The sequence below is a fragment of the Melanerpes formicivorus genome, unplaced genomic scaffold (genome assembly GCF_026170545.1).
Source record: "Melanerpes formicivorus ecotype bairdi unplaced genomic scaffold, bMelFor1.0.p_v2 SCAF_13, whole genome shotgun sequence".
Lineage (NCBI taxonomy): Eukaryota > Metazoa > Chordata > Aves > Piciformes > Picidae > Melanerpes > Melanerpes formicivorus.
The window spans coordinates 13947780-13964627 of record NW_027142365.1 but is presented as its reverse complement, the minus strand read 5'-3'; the positions used below and the strand labels follow the sequence as shown (position 1 = coordinate 13964627).

The following is a 16848-nucleotide window of genomic DNA, read 5'->3' as shown; positions in this document are numbered from 1 at the left end:
AAGTCTGTCTAAAACTTCTTATGCAATATTGAGAAACTTTAAAAGGAACTAATTAGCAAAAGTGATGCAGCTTATGTATCCAAGCTATTTTTACTGCAGGTTGTAGATGCTGAAATAGCACACTAGTGCTTTAGCAGTGGGTGTTTCTGCTGTTGATTCTGTGATTGTGCATATTTCCTTACATTTGGCTTGGGGGTGGGAAGTACTTGGAGGAATTAGAAATACAGGAATATTCAAGTTGCAGTTTCAGTTTGGGTGCTGTTTGTTTTGATGGATGTAGTCAAGCCACTGAGCCAGTCTTGCAGTTATCTTTTGTTGATGTTTCCGTCCTCAGTAAGAGGATTAAGTGATGCAAACAAAAATGAAGTATGTGACATAGGAGGGATCAGACTCTCTTAAACCTGAACTAGTTTGCCTCCATTTCTGATTTTGCAATGAATCCTGTCTCATGGTTCACTTCTGAATTGGCTTAGAGATAGAGAAATTAGCAGAGAAAACCTGAATTAAGTCCTTTAGGAGTGTCAGATGCATATATATTACCCCTGTGTATGTCTGTATGTGTGTCTCTTAATTAAAATGTAGGAAGTGTTCTTTGTATGAAATTTAGATCTTCCATCCACCAACTCTATCAAAGCACAGCTAGAAAGCTCTTTGATATGATTTAAATATTGGTTTATGCCATTTATGGGTCCTGTGAAACAAACCCTGATGTGCTTTACCTCTGTCTTGCTATGTTTTGTGCCTCTCAAGCACTGTTTGGAATACTTCAGAGGACAACATATTTTCCTTTTCGGTAGTGCGTATATTCAGTGACACTGGGAATGCTGTTCCCCTGGGTGTCAGTGATGGGACTGTGACTCATGCAGGGTTGATAAAAGTAGGACAAGTGTGTTGTCTAATCTGGTGTGAATTTTAAAAAAAGAGCCTTGCCTTTACCATCTCCATTTACATTTTTTTACAGGAATGTGACCTCAATGGCTGCTTTCACACTGAGCATGTGTTGGGCTGCAAGATTAACTGTGTGGTGGAATAACTTTTTACCATTGGGGATGTGATAGCTGATGGAAGTTTCTTCTCTTTTTATGCAGGATCCGAACTACTGGATACAAGTACATCGACTGGAGCATGGGGATGGTGGGATCTTGGATCTTGATGACATTCTCTGTGATGTGGCTGATGACAAAGACCGTGTAAGTGCAAATACCCGCAGACGCAGCTCGGCGCGCTCCGTGCGTCAGCAGAGCAGCGCTTTTCCTGCCTGGGTCCCAAGGTGGGAGTCAGGAGAGAGGTTTTAGGGGTTTTTCTTACCTAGTTTACTTAACAGCTGTGAGAAGTCTGTTACTCTGATGTTTTTCAAAAAGTCCAGGAAATCTCATACTGACATCATGGCTTTGCCATCCTTTTTGGCTCTTTAAGGTCCGGTAAGACAAGGAGACTGCAAGGATGAAAAACCTTGGATGAAATAGTGGTGCAAAAACATTGACCCTCTGAGTTAATATTTTGGCTTCATCTTACCAGTTGAATACATGTAGAAAACCCCCATGCTGTTTTGAAACTCTGGAGGCTTGCTGGATTGGCTTTTAAAAATCATTTTTTTTTGGGAGGATCAGCTAGTTACCAAGAACTTGAGAAACTAATTACTCACTGCTGGGTCTTGAGTGCTTTTCCTCTCTTTTTCTAAGCAGGGATTTAAAGCACAATCAGCTAATAGGCTTTTGGTTATTGGCTGCTTGTTTGAGGTTATAGATACTTGCGTCTCTGAATTACAAGTTGCAGAAGAGTAAGGTAAGAAACGCTGTGGCAAACTGTGAAATCCTATGTAAATAGGCTGCTTTGCAAAGCCACATGCATTTGCTGAAGCTCTTGAGAGTGTCTGAGCCTGATGCAGACTTCAGTCTGGAAATGTTTTTCAGGACCCCCTGCTCCTTCACAGGCAGGATCTTTAATTGCTTCTGTTGGAAGCAACAAGCATTCTGAAGGTTCCTTGAAAAATGGCCAAGTGATGACTCTTAGGCTAATTTTTCATGAATTTCATTTCATAGATACTTTGCCCGCAGTTCTTTCTTGTGACAAAATTGAACTGACATAGTTATTTCAACCAGGGCTTTTATAAAGATAAATGATGTGAGGAGTCTTGGGACGTGGTGACTCCTTGCTGTCTGAAATGTTGGGATTACTCAGGCTGTATAGGGTAACAGTGCTGAGTTTTCAGGAATTTCTTCCATAAAAATAGTGCCCAGCTAAGATTTCATGAAAAGCTAATTAAAACCTCTAGTTAGTTATCTCCTACTGAAGTGCTCAGCTGTGTGATTAGTTTAGCTTTTGCTTCCAGGCCTTAAGGAGCCTGGTGCAAGTTGTCACTCTCTCTCTATATATGCATGTGTGTATATAGAGGTATTTTTAAAACTTACTTCAATCAAGCATGACTTCGCTCCTCACGTGCTCCTCCCTTCAGAAGAAGTTTGAATCCTGATGACTTCCAGACCTCATTCTTTAGCTGTTACCTTGTCTTACCGCCTTCAAGTGGGGTAATTCCTCACAGTGAAACTCTGTGGGTGTTTTTATGTGTGTGACTAATAGCTGAAAAACTCTGACTGCAACTGAAACAGCCCAAGTCATTAATGCAATATTATTTTTGTGTATAGATGGATAAGATACCTACTAATTAGTAGTATTCTGTATTTGCCAAGCTTATATCCTCTGATTCTGTGAATCTGGCACATCTCTCCTGATAGCCCTTATCAGTTAAACTTCCCTTATTTAAAAGGCCTTGTAGCATTGATTAGGAAGGTGCAGTATAAATGTGCACTGTTCTATACTGGTTTAAATCCTTGCATTAATCATTCTCACTTGACCTTTGTGTTTGCTTCTTTTCAAGCATTTCAGTCATTAGTCATTGTTTTATAGTTTCCTGTCTTACATTTTATAACTGACCTTCCTGGTTGCCTTTAGTTTTACATTGACAGCTTTGAATTTGATGCTTCCTCCATAGCAAATGAATCCACTAGTTTTGTGTTAGCAGAACCTGACCCAGGTCTCACCTGTGCAAGGTTATGAATATATGCCCAGTGAGTGGTTATTTTGTATGTATACAGAATCACAGAATGTTAGGGGTCAGTAGTGACTCTCAGAGATCAAGTCCAACACCTCTGCTAAAGCAGGATCACCTAAGGAGACTCCACAATCTCTCTGGACAGCTTGTTCCAGTGCTCTAGTACCCTCACTCTAAAGTGTCTCCTCATGTTGAGGAGGAACTTCCTGTGTTCTAGCTTGTGCCTGTTATTCTTTGTTCTGTCACTGGGCACCACCCGAAAGAGCCTGGTAACTTCGTCTTGACTCCCAGCCCTCAGATAGACATTCATAAGATCCCCTCTTGGCCTTCTCTTCTCCAAATTAAACAGCCCCAGGTCTCTCAGCATTTTTTAACAGCAGAGATGCTCAAGTCCTGCAATCTTCCTCATAGCTCTCCCTTGGGCTCTGCAGCAGATCCATGTCTGTCTTGAACTGGGGAGTCCAAAGCTAGATACAGTATTCCAAGTGTGGTCTCACCAGGGCAGAGTTAGAGGGGGAGGAGAACCTCCCTAGTTTACTAAGGTCTGTAGGATTAGTTGGTTATGCTCAAAATTAAACATCAGCTTATATGCATTTTGTTTTTAATTGGGACAAAAATATCTAGGGTATTTCAAAGCTGAGTGCCAAATAACTTTGTGTTCATTTTCACAGGGAAGTCCTTTGCATTCTTGAAGACCGGTTCCTTGGGCTGTTTACTACCTAGCTGTACTTGTGAAAATCAGTTGGCTGTTACTGTGCACCTTTGGTACACTTTGAGGAAATTCCTTGAAAAGCTTGGACAGATAAATACCAAATATCTCTTTTCCTGAACTAAAGGAGAAATAATTCAGCTTTCGTCTTCATTTAGTAATTAGAACAAAATTTTAAAGGTAGACTAACAAACTGGTTGGATTTCTGTTACTTGGAAAAGCTTAAAGGATGTCAGAAAACATATGTCAGCTTGACATTTTTCCAGCTTGATGGTAACATACTTGATGACCTCAGCTCAGTTCTCTCTAGGCAGACATTCTAAGCAGCAGAAAAGTCCCAACCAACTCAAGGAAAAAAAAGAAAAACAACTTTCTGAACCATGGCTTCCTCTGTCGGGCAGAGGCACATAGACAACTTCAGTGATCCTTGCATGTAATATAAAATGCTTACTCATGAGGACACAGCCTCAAGCTGCACCAGGGGAGGTTTAAGCTCAAGGTGAGGAGAAAGTTCTTCCCAGAGAGAGTTGTTAGCCATTGGAATGGGCTGCCCAGGGAGGTGGTGGAGTCACCCTCCCTGGAGGTATTCAAGAGGGAATTGGATGTGGCACTTGGTGCCATGGTGTAGTAGTCAGGAGGTGTTGGGTGACAGGTTGGGCTTGATGATCTTTGAGGTCTTTTCCAACCTCATTGATTCTAAGGACATCACAGGGGGAAAAAATATTCAGGAAATCTTAAAAGTATGTGTATGAATATAACTTTCTTCCTGCTGAATTCTCACTGAGATAGTCACTGTCACTCTTGTTTTGCACAACTTAATGATTTCATGTGCAATTATATGCACTTTTTCCCCCTTCATATTAGCACTCAGGCTGTTGCTCAGTGAAGAACTTTGGAGATCTAAATGTCTGCATTTGATGTAGCAACATTTCTGCAAAGTCTGAGTTTTTCCTTCCCAAGAGAACAAGAAGTATCTGCCCTCAACAGCCACTGCTTTTGAGGAGCAGCTGGGCAAATAGAGCTAGTTTGGAACAATGCAAGGTGTGAACCTAATGTCAATTGTTCATGATTTCATTGGCCCAAATATATCAGTTGTTTGATGGTTTGGGATTAACAACCTGTAAATGTAAAAGCATTGGCACTTCATTTCCCTCATCAGTGCCCTAATGAATTCAGCATTCTAGTTCACCAAAATAGCCACTGTGTTCTGGGGTATGCTTAGGGTTACATCTTGGGGTTATTTTTCTCTAGTAAGGAGCAGGGCTTTCTTTGCTTTTTCCTTTCAAATATTCTGTGGGCTCTTCACCCTTCATAATTAATATTTTAAGCCCACTGAGTGCAGAGATGAAAAATGGAGGAATATGGGTTAGTTACAGTCTGGAGTAAATTTCTTGCCTATCACAGCATTTGTGTGCCTGGTGTTAGTATCTGGCCCAGGTCACTGTAAGACCAAGGTGATATTGCTGCTTACAGCTGGTTAGGCATACTCTGAATCTCCTAGGAAGACAGAAAGCTGCTGTTTTGGTTGACATGTTGTTGATGAGAATGAGTTGGGGATGGATATGAATTTCAGAGATCTGCGCTAAAATTTAGTTTGCAAACATTCATAGACTTAACCATGTTAAGTAATCAACTTGTTGCTGAAATTCAGTCAGATCAGTTGAACTTCATTTAAATCTGCCTTTTGAGACCTGTAGAGACTCTTGTTATTATAAATTCAGAACCTGTTTGCTTCAAGTGTGATGGGAGAGATTCTTTGAGAGGCTTCTTTATCTAATATGAAGGCATGTTAGGAGTTTTTCCCAGTGTAGTGGAAAGGAATTGACTTTGTGTTAAACAGATGGTCGATTCTAAATAATACTGTTGTTTTGTTTACTTCCTCTTGGAAAGCACTCTTGAGTTAGGCATGTGATACACAAAATGTGAGTTTGGAAAGGATGACTGTAACAAATGTTAACTTGAAACCAGCACAAAAATAAGTCTATTTTGAGCAAATGCATTATGAAGTTAAGGTTAAAGGCTAGCTAGGGACCGGAGAGCTATGATTACAAGATCTTGTTGCTATTGATTTTTTCCCATCACTCTTATTGTTAGGGGCAGTTATACAAGACCCCAGTTCTGTAGTAGGTTCTGGGTAGAACCACTGGCAAGATGTTACTGGTAGAAAGACTGAGAATCTGTTAACCCCGAGTCTCTTCATTATCTCCAGAACATTAAAAAGCTTTTGAACCTGATGAAAGTTGTGCAGATAAACTTGGGTTATCTTTAGATTTCCATCAGCACACAATCTGAAAGCTTAGTGTTGTTTGTTCCAAATTTGGGTGTCTCTCAGCCTGATTTAAGCAAACTTACAGCTCAATTTACATTTGAATTCTCCTTGACTCTGCTACTTAAGAATTTAACCCTAAACCAATGGACAGCACAAACAACAACTGTATGTTTGGTTTCTGAAGTTTCATTCTGCCATTAACAGATTAAAAACCTGGAGTGAATGAAAGAACACCTAGGTCCAGGGCACTAAATCTGGCAGCAAACCCTGAAAGTGCAAAAAAATTGCTGAAACCTATGATTCTTGGCATTCACAATACCATGGCTGGTATGCCCTTCTTCCTTTTTCCTCAAAACTTTTCCATCAAATTAAATATCAACTCCTGCCATGGTCTCTTTCTGCTACACTGTGCAGCTTTTCTCTTGTTCTGTAAATGCTTTCCTAGCTCCCAGGAAAGCAGGATGACCTTGAAACAATTTGTTGTTACTCATAAGTGACTTGGCAAAACACATTTTGAGCATAAGGCATTCTTTTCCTGTAGCAGCTTAAAATAACTACTTGAGCCGCTGAGCTTGGGAAAGTATTGATACTGGGAGAGAAACCTTTCACATGGCAATCCCATCATTATTTTCTGTTTAAAAAAATAATTAAAAGAAACCCTTAGCAATGAACTCTAGAATTCTGCAGTTTGATTATTATTTTTTAATTTCAATTACATTTTCAGGGATTGGCAATTTGATGCTAGCTGAAATTATGGCAAATAGATAAAATGTTTCTGTTTCAGCCAGGTTTTCTGGCTTCTTATTGTTGGGAAGGCCATGTGGTTTTTAGGTACCCCTGGCTGGTGGATTTAAAGTAGAAAATGTTTTTACATAGTCCTTATTCCCAGCTGCTGTTTAATGAAGATGTATTTGGAATAACATAATCCAAATATTGATATTTTCTTCTGTTGAAGAAGGAAAGTAAAATGCTTGTGGTGTTGCCAATAAACATTGTGAAGCTAAAACTTAGGGATGAGACTAAACCCCATGGAAGTAAACTCCCTAAGACCAATGAGGTGTTAGGAAGCAGGCATCTCTTTATTTCAGTGCCAGACACAGAGGGGATCCAAATGTCCCAAAGCCAGTAAAATTCAGAGAGTGTCTGCTTACATCTCATACAGAATCATCATTTTTCCAAGAAGTGATTCACATATTCATATTAGCTCATGGAATTTGTTACATATGTAAATTTCCTGTACACATCTTCCATTATATACTGTGGGGGTCTCCTGGTGGTCCTTTGGGCATCCACCCTCTTCTTCCCTACGGCCTTTAGATGAACTCCTTTGCTCATGCTTTCTAGGCTGTCTGATATGGTTGAGACAGACTGACCACAGTCAGTCTAAACCAGTTTGCTGCTCTAAATTTCTTTCTCAAGCCCACAGTTACAATTTCTTGTTGTTTACACAGTTAATGATTCTTAGTTTACACAATAAATGCATTCTAGGAGGACTACCTATTCCTAAATGTTTCTAAGTTAGTAGGTATCAGTAGCAGATTCATGCACTGAAATGGCAGAAGGCTTCTCCTTGCAAAGACAGCAGAATGTTTCTCTGCTATTTCATGAGTGTCATCAATTCACTGAAGGATCTGGGGAGCCAAGGAGAAAGGGAGAGGACTTCACTGCTGGGAGTGGTTGAGGTGGAATAGAAGTAGGAAGAAGGAGAATGAGAACATTATCAAGCTGAGACTTTCCCTTTCAGTGCAGCAAGTGGCCTTGGAGCTTCCACAGTGGTCCCTGTGGCAAGGCTATAGGTAGAGAAGTGAATGAGTCCTGTAATAATTACAGATTCACCACACAGACATAGATACGAAGCACTGCTTTCTAATTCTTCAGTGGAAACCTACAGTGAATCTAGAATTAGACCATTATGGCTAATAAATGCATGCTACTTAGATAGCTTTTCATGAATTTTAGCAATTCCACTTTGTCCTAGAGGTATATTATTCATCCTACAGGAAAGGGAGAATTTGCAGAAAAGGTTAGTTATGGGAATTCATTATCATTACCCTCTTACTTCTTTATAGCATCAGGTCTTGAAAGAAATACTGTTCCAACTTCAGAGATATTTCCTAACAGAGGTGTTGAGATGCATACACCAGAGGACTGACCCATATTAAAGCTTAATTATAGTAATGGGTAATCCTGTAAGTATAAATTATTCACAGTTGTTTTCTATGTGAAGTAACATCATGAATAAAATAAGGAAAAGTTTCTGGAAAAGCCCCTGGACAGTGGCATAAGTTTGTCAAAAGACAGCTTTCCTTCTTGGCTATCAACACAGCTGTAAACCTGACATTGCTGGGTTTGCATGCACCTTCCTGTGTGCACGGCGTTGTGCTTTGAATATGTTTTGCTTAATGGAAATCAATAGCAGCAAGTCTTGGGGCTCTGCACTCTTGTAGCGTTCCTTGACTAATGTGTTATGCAAGGGAAACATTCCTACCTAAACACAGTCCTGGTACAAAAGTTGCAATCTCAGCTGTCTGATAAGATTCCCACACTGTCACTAGGATGAGAATCCATTAGCATTGCCTTCTTACCAGTTGATACCAACTGGTCTTAAGAGAGTGGTGTAACTTCTTAGCTATTTCCCAGGAGGGATAGTGAGATGAACATATAGGCTTGGACTGTATTTTCTAGCTGGCTTAGTAGGTAGAGTGGCTCACAAGTTTGTAGTGTGAATAGTCTGTGTGACAAAGAGAAAAGGGAATATTTGAATTAGGTTAAAACAGGGTCCCTAATGGATGTGGCACCTACCTCATGCTAAAGGTTCCTTCAGTAAGTGCCTTGGATCCAAAGAGAAGGAAATTATACGCTGTCTGGTTTGGGGAGTTTTCACCGGTCTGACTTTTGAGATACCTTCCTAGGAGTAGTCCAGAAAGGAAGGAGTTAAGAAGATGCTTTGAACCCAAAGTCTTCTGCTTCATCCCCACACCCTGCTGGTGTACTCCACACCCTGTTGGTGTGCAGGGAGCTACCTTCCGTTTACCTTTAGCGTGCTCAGCAGGATAGTCACTACATTTTTCAGATTAGCATCACTGCTGAAGCCTGTTTGAGTTTATACAGCAAGAAGGAGTTCTGCCTGCTCCTGGGTGACATACAGCGTTGCCGGACCATCAGCTCTTTTCATTTGTGCAGCCTGCTGGAAGAACTGAAATTGTTCTTAGGCAGCCTCTGTTCTCTGTTCCTTGAAGGTTGCTCTACTTCCTATAGGATTGAAGACTGTTCCCTGTCAGCTTGGTGGAAGCTTGCTAGTACTGGGTTCTTATTTTCTTGGGAGGCTGTTTGCTGGAAGGTAACCATACTTTGGTGGATGAAATGGCAGACACACCTAAGAGGAAAATTACAAAGAAGTCGTCGTCTTTTTCATACGATCGCCGGAGAGATTCAGTGAAAGTGAGGAGACAGACCAAGTCTCTTAGCTTTAAGTCGGCTACATTGGGCCAAAAAAGACAGGCTCAGAAAAAGCAGGTTTGTATTTGGATATTCCTCAGAAAAATCTCTTCACTTCCTAAACCCTTAGAGATTGTTAAGCTTGCTGTGTTACTACAAGGAGGAAAGGTCTCTGCTGATTTGTAACCTGTGTGAGAGTATGGCTGTAAGTACAAGCTTCTGTCCAGGTGAAGCTGGATTTTTGTGCTATCATATTTCTTAGAAGCTAGCTAAACTTGTGTTAATTTTATTGCAAGAGCAATCTGTATCTGTTCTGCTTTTATGGTGTGCTTTAGGATTTCTGTTTTGTCTCAAGTTGTTACTCCTATGGTGTAATACATGCCCTATGAGCTTTTGGTAGTGTTGTCTGTTGTGCTGAGGAACACGATGGTTACTGAAACTCTTGGAAATTACTCTTCAGATTACAACTGGTTCACTGTTCTTTGTTATTATTAGTTTTAATGTTGAAATGTACCAGACTGAGAGCTTTAGGGAGCAAAGTATTTTACTTACTCTAGAACAGGTCATGCAAGTCAGCAGCAGCACCTGTTCTGGTGGGACCAGTTCTTAGAGTTAGAGGGCAGCTTAATGCCTTGGCAGTGCTGCGCTGCCATGGTAAAAGACATTCATACACGGAACTTTGTCTTTTGTAGTTGGGATGTAGCAAAATGAAATGTCTCCAAAGAGAAAATGTAGTGTATGCTGTAGCTAATGGAATAACATGAAGTGAGTCAGTTCATGGAATGTCTTTGTATGCAGATCTCCAATCTGATCTGATGTGAAACGAGCACAGGATCACCATCAGCTGTTTCTCGTTCTGCATTGGTATGCACAGGGTGCCTTTTGGAAGGGCTTAAAGGAACTTTCCAGGGAATTTTTAATTAGCTGTGTAGAACACCAAGCATTTTAATACATTGCTAATAGTGTTTCCAGAAATGCTTTAAAATAGACTAGGTATTCATTAGCAGTGAAAGTTAATTTCACATGAGCAAATACTTTTCGGGCCCTGACCATTGCATCTGGTCCTAAATTTTGAAGGTGTTCAGATGTAAGAGACTCCAAGTTACTCTGTCCAGTGTGAACTTTGGTATTAGCTTAAAAACAGAATTAATTTGATGTATGTGGGCATATTTGATTTTTTTTAATGATTTTCTCCTGAAAACTTAGAATGTCTGTTTAAATAGAAAAATACAGACTAGTAGAATGTTAGAATATTCCTGCTTCAGTGTGTTTCTGTAGATGAAACCCTTTTGTTTGCATTGAAGTTCCAGAAGTTTTAAGTGAGGAAATAGCTGAAGAAGTCTGGAACACCTTCAGAAGAGCACTGACCTCTGACTGTGGTTTTTCTCCCCTCTACTATCAGATAGGATTTGAGATGTAAAAATAAAAAAAATCTAAATTTTATGAAGATTTGAAATATGAAATCACATCTGGGAGCATTTATGTCCATTGCATCTTTTGGGGAGATGGACAGACTACTTAATGTGAGAATTTCATTTTTAGGTGCACATCATTTCAGTTTTCCCAGATCTTGAGGCACTTGAGGCCCCCTCATCTTTTGGATGGCTGCCATGGTTATTTTGTGACCTCTAGTGGCTAAGGATAAAAATATGCTCAGTTACTGAATTCAGGCAGATGCTTGGACAACTCCTGAGTGTATTTATGCTTCCTGGTTTGGTTATTTAATCATCTGAATTCTGTTTTTCTTGACAAGGTGGTAACTCCTCAGTGATATGAGAATTATGCAAACAGGAAATGTTTGGTATCTTTAGAAGCTGCCCCTTCTGATGTTTTTGATGAAGAAGAAAATCAGTTACATGAAGAAAATCTGAGATCCAGATCCTTATGTGAAGGGAACGTGCAAAAGAGATCTAGTACTATTTTTAGCTCTTTTGTGAGTCTCTCAAGTCCTGTTTCTCTTTGTCATCGCCAGCTGACTGATTACTGTGACATGGGTTAGGGCCTCAGTGGATTAACTAAGATCTGAAGCTGTTTTCCTGATAGCTACTTATGTTGTGAATACAAGGTTTTGGAAGGATCCTAAGCTCCTACAAGAACTTGTAAGAGAACTGGTGTCAGCTGCAGATTTATGGTTTGTTGCTGTCAAACCTGTGGTTGTTTTTAATTCCATAGAAAGCTATAGAATTGACATGAATAACTTTTCCCTGTTATCTCTCTCTCTTTTTTTTTGTTTTTCTTTCATATTGTGAGCATCTGAGAGCTGACAAGGGCTATGAACTGCACTTTCTACTTTCTTATGAGAAGGAAACAGTGGAAAAATGACAGTGGAAAGACTGGGGATGTGAGGGAAAGGGACTGTGGTTTGTCACATTAAGCTCTGTGATAAGGAACATATATGGTAGATGTGCTGTTGGTGTGTGACAGGTTTGGTGAGTAAAACTCCATAGCACCAGTACCTGCAAAGCAAATTATTTGTTATCTATTAAGATACTTATTGCTATGGAGCAGTAAAGAAAAAATAGGAATGAGAGGAATCTCAAATAATTTTTGGGCATTTATCTTTGCAAACCAGAGCCAGTGATTGATTTTCTTTTATTGATGTTCTTCCTGATGTATATTTTATTTTTTCCAAGAGCTTGTTTTGAAGTCTTTTGGGAATCTCAAATGTATTCTCCAGGCAGAAGGAAGTCAACTTCAAGTGCAAGACCTCAGGATTTGTTGTGAAAATCTGATCCTGTTGCTTCTAATAGGAAACCAGACAAGCATGTGGAGAGAGAAAGCATGTGATGTGTGTAAAGCTGCACTGGGAGATAAGAGTGTGTAGGTTCCACTGGCAGTTGTGGTGTTAGAAGAAACTTGACCTGTCAAAACTCAGTCACTTCACTCTGGAGCACAGCCAGCTGTTAACTGTGGGGGCTACCTATTATTATTAGTACTGTGATGGTAGCAGGGCAAGGTTGGTCTTGGCAAGTGAAGTAGGCCCACTTTGAGTTAAAGACAGTAAAATCAGAACAGAGTGGTGTGGTAGTGAGAGGCTGAGGCTTCTTTGTGGATATTGTGGTAGATGTGTATATTAGAGTGTTTCCTGCAGCAGTGTAAATCATTATGCCTTGATGGCCTTTGCTGTGATGGTGTTGGTTAATGTCTTTTCCAGGGTGGTGATAGACAAGTCACCCTCTCCCAGAGGCATCAGCTTCCTTTCCTCACCTCGTCCTTGTGGTTAATATGGCATCACATGTGGGCATACCACCTTGGGGAATATTTCAGTGTGGCGTTAAAGTAACAACACATTGCCAGGAGCACTTCAAATTTAATTGGTGATTTCTTTAATGCAAGTAAACTTTTGGGCTTTGTTTTGACAATTTTACAGGTACATCTGATCTAAACTGAGCTATTAATTTTTTTGTTCTGCCTGAGTAATTGTTATAGCTCATGTAAGAGTTATCAGGATTAACTACACTTTTGGCTTCCTAAAGGTGTGGCTTTGTGATGGATTTTGTCTGATCTAAGGCCATGGTGCTGTGTCCTTGTTGCTCCCTTGGCAGGGCTGTGCTTCCTGGTCCTGGCAGTAGGCATTGTTGGTTGTGCCAGGTGGGGTCAGTGTGCTGATCAGCCTGAAAACTAAGCCTGCCAGAAACAGGACAGTGCTTATGGAAGAACAGTTAGAGACAAAGGACTTTGCTGTAAGGAGCAGTCTGGAGGCTGGTGGTGGCTTTATTGTCACCACAGTTGTGGATGTCACAGCAAAAAGTAGGGGCAAAATTGCCTTCAGAGATCCAATGCTGCCCACTGAGGGAATGACCTCGGATTTGGCAGTGCACAACAGCACCCACTGTGGGCTGGGAAGGAGGTGCGAAGGAAGGCAGGTCCTTTGTGTTGCTTATGTCCACAAAGGACTGTTGGTGACCCACAGAAGACCAGATTAAGTTTGGCCAAACACAACATGTTGAGCTGGTAGGTTGTGTGTGTAGTCACCAAGCTTGTCACAGTTGGAAACGTGTGCTTTGTCTTAGCTGATGCTTTTCGTCTGCTGTTGAAATGTAGGCACACACCAGTGAGAGTGGGAAATCAGTCATGGACTTGTAGAATGATCGAAGCTGGAAGGAACCTCTGGAGTCACCTAGTCAACCCCCCTGCTCTACACAGGGCCAGTTAGCCCAGCATCTGTATTATCTGCAGGGATGGAGATAGGCACAGTCTCTCTGGGCACCTGTTTGCTGCCAGGGTGAAAAAGTGTTTTCAGAGCCGTATCTGAATTTCCGGTGTTGCAACTAGTGTCAGCGTTGCTTCTCCTCCCACTGTTGCTCACCTCCCAGAAGATCTCAGCTCTATTTTCTCTCTGCACTCCCATTAGGCCATGGACGACTGCAAACTTTGTTTTTCAGCTTCCTCTTTTAAACCAAACAAGCCCAGTTCTCGTGGCATTTCTTTGTGTATCCTATAGTCCTGCCTTCGCTGCACTGATGGGTGTCACTGGACATGCCAGCTACACTTTATGCTCCAGACTGGTCTGGAGGCAGCTCCCTTCACCACAAGGGCACACGCCTGACTTGCCTTCCAAGTGCTGTCCAGGAGGGAACTGCCTTTTCTGCAGACCCTGTCAGCACCCAGCTGTCACCCAGTCAGTGCTGCTGCACACTGATTATTCATTTAAAATTCTTGGTGGTATTCCCTTGTTGGCAAGGAAGCAGCATGTGTTTGAAATAACACTGCTGCCTGACTTCTGCTCTCTTTTGTACATGTTTTTCCTGCTACTGACTTGCTATTTGGGCAGGGTTATATCCTCAAAATGAGGATGATGCATTTCTGAAGACACTGTCATCTGCAGTGATGTTTTTCTTGGTGTACTCATTCTGTTCAAGTTAGGGAGGGAAAAAACCAGGTATGAATTAGGTGTGTGGGGGGGGAAAGGCAGGAATGATTTCTGGAAACACTCCCTTTCAAAATGCTCATTTTCCCAGCACTTTCACAGGAAACCAGTGTTGTAGTACCCTTCAGTACTTGGCAGTACCTTTTGAAATGCTCTGCCACTGTTTTTGTGGAATGATGACACTTACATGACTTCAAACTGGCGTTATTGTCTACTATATATGAGCAATGTTTTGATGCATTTTGAACAGTTCCTGCAGTTCCGAGTGCAGGGTTTTCACTTTCATTTTAATACCATTAGCAAAAGTTCTGGTTTATTGTTAGGAAATTTGTCAATGGGAAATGGTTTTATCTAATTCCCAGGTAATGAGTTTGTCACTTCTGTAACAGCAATAAAGTTTTGCCTGCTGTTATACTGTGAGTGAACGTTTTGCTTTATATCAGGTTGATTTTAATGTTTCCTGACAAAAAGGAAGGAAAATTTATTTTAATTGTCTAAAAATACGTCCCTTGGCTCCAAGTATAGTTCTCAGACAGAAAGCAAGCAATGTTTTGCTTTCTCAGCAATTTCTGTCACTTGAAGTGTGAGTTGATCATGGAGGTAATAGCATATGGGGAAAATCCAGTGGGAGCTGTCTGATTTCATATGTGTTTCAGTTCAAGCACTTAAGATTCCTTTGATTTGTGGACTGTAATTTTCACTGATGGCATTAGTGGCTTTTAGAAGAACAGCCCCTGACAGATGACATCCATCCAGCCAGCTGCTGCCTAATCTGACTTCAGGCTGCTGATTGCATTATCTGGCTGATTTGAAATACAGTAAATATTAATGACTGTTCTTCTGTTAGTTAAAATAAATGAAGTAGTGAGAATATGATGGTCATATTTCATGCTTCTGCTGTAACTAACTTCTTGTCCTCCATTCTGATAGCATCAGCTTTCATGACTGACATGTTTTCTCCTAATTATTTATTCTAAGTGTGATTTCTTGGGGAAAACTCAGTGTTCATTTAATTTTCTACTCTGCCCCGGTGAGACCATGCCTGCAGTACTGTGTCTGGTTTTGGGGTCCCCGATTCAAGAGAGACAGGCATCTGCTGGAGAGTCCAAGAGAGCACTATGAGGATGATGAAGGGACTTGAACATCTCTGCTATGAAGAAATACTGAAAGACCTGGGGCCGTTTAATCTGGAGAAGACTGAGAGGGGATCTGATCAACATCTATAAATATCTGAGGGGTGGGGGTCAAGACTGAAAGTTGGGAAGAACTTAAAAGTATTGCATAACAGGATGGTGGTAATGGTTCTTCCTAATGATCAGAAAAGCCTTCACACAGGGGCTTGAACTTCCCTCTGCAATATGCCATATGTATTAAAATGGATGGTTAGGAAGTTTTCTATAAACTTAACTCTTTGCTTATCTGCTGATCATCTTTAAGATGACTTATTGAAAGTTTTCATAGAAGAGTTTACTACTAAATCTCTTAATGCTTTAAACCCCCCCAGAACAAAACCCTCACCAAACCTAATAAAGCCCACACAATACTGAAAACTCAAAAAACTAAGGTAGCAATGACTCTACTATTTATTTGTATTTCCTTGTTTTCATTCTAGTTTTATTGATGGCAAGATCAAACATGAGGTCTCATAACTTGTGCTTGTGGGAACCACAGTGTCCCATATTCTGTCACTCTTTTGAAGTCAATTTGTCAATTAAGGACCCTTCCAATATTAGCAATACTGTAAACTTCAAGTGTTCCTAGTAAGCTTCCTTAGATTCTCTTCTGCAGTCCTTTCTTTCCTGATTTACCTTCTCTTCCTCTGGCACGTTACGGCAGACGACGTTGATTTCTTTGTTTTGAATATTAAGTCATTCTTGTTACACATTTTTCATCAAAAATAGCTGTCATAAATCTGTCAGCTGTCAGAAATAAAAGTCAGCTTTGAAAACTTTGGAAGTATTGCAATACATTTTCATTAAAACAAGTTGTCAGCAGAGAACATATTTCTTCTGGTGACACTGGCAAACTGCACTGACAAATGACAGCGGGCAGCGGTGTTTCACTTCATGGCATCAGCTGAGTGGAATGTGAGAGCTGCGTATGCAAGGCTGAGACATCCCTCTCTGCCCTATCAGCCTGCTGCACCTGTTTGCTTCCTGGGCAAGCCGTGGAGCACTGACACTGTTAGTTGCTCATGGACATGTGCATTGGGGGAAACAGTTGCAGAGTGGTGGTGTAGTAGTTTCTTGTCTTCTGAGAATAACAATGATTTCTTGAACCATTAAAATGTTGATGCTTGCTGTTACAAAACTATTCACTGAGCTATTTAGTACTTTGCATGTAAATAGGTGTTCACTTACTGAACTGTAACCAATTCCTTATTATTCCTTCTTCCATGCTGTGTCAGAAGTCAGGTGGGCTGAGACTAGACACTGACAGAGGCGAATTAAATAACTTGAGCATTGCCTTTGCTTAATGTCTTGGCATCAGCTGACTTTTTTATCTTTTAG

The 16848-nt window shown here is 40.7% G+C and overlaps 1 protein-coding gene across 18 annotated transcripts in view; it reads left to right on the top strand.

Moving 5' to 3' along the window:
- PARD3 (par-3 family cell polarity regulator) overlaps window positions 1-16848 on the top strand; it is a 437461-nt gene that overhangs the window by 45966 nt on the left and 374647 nt on the right. For 17 of the 18 annotated variants that reach the window (XM_068146264.1, XM_068146259.1, XM_068146253.1 and 14 more), the window contains exon 2: window positions 1089-1190. In XM_068146264.1, coding sequence (XP_068002365.1) covers window positions 1089-1190 — 102 coding nt within the window. Of the gene's footprint in view, window positions 1-1088; window positions 1191-9171; window positions 9547-16848 lie in introns of those variants that run through there. The other variant, XM_068146252.1, reaches the window with a different exon arrangement.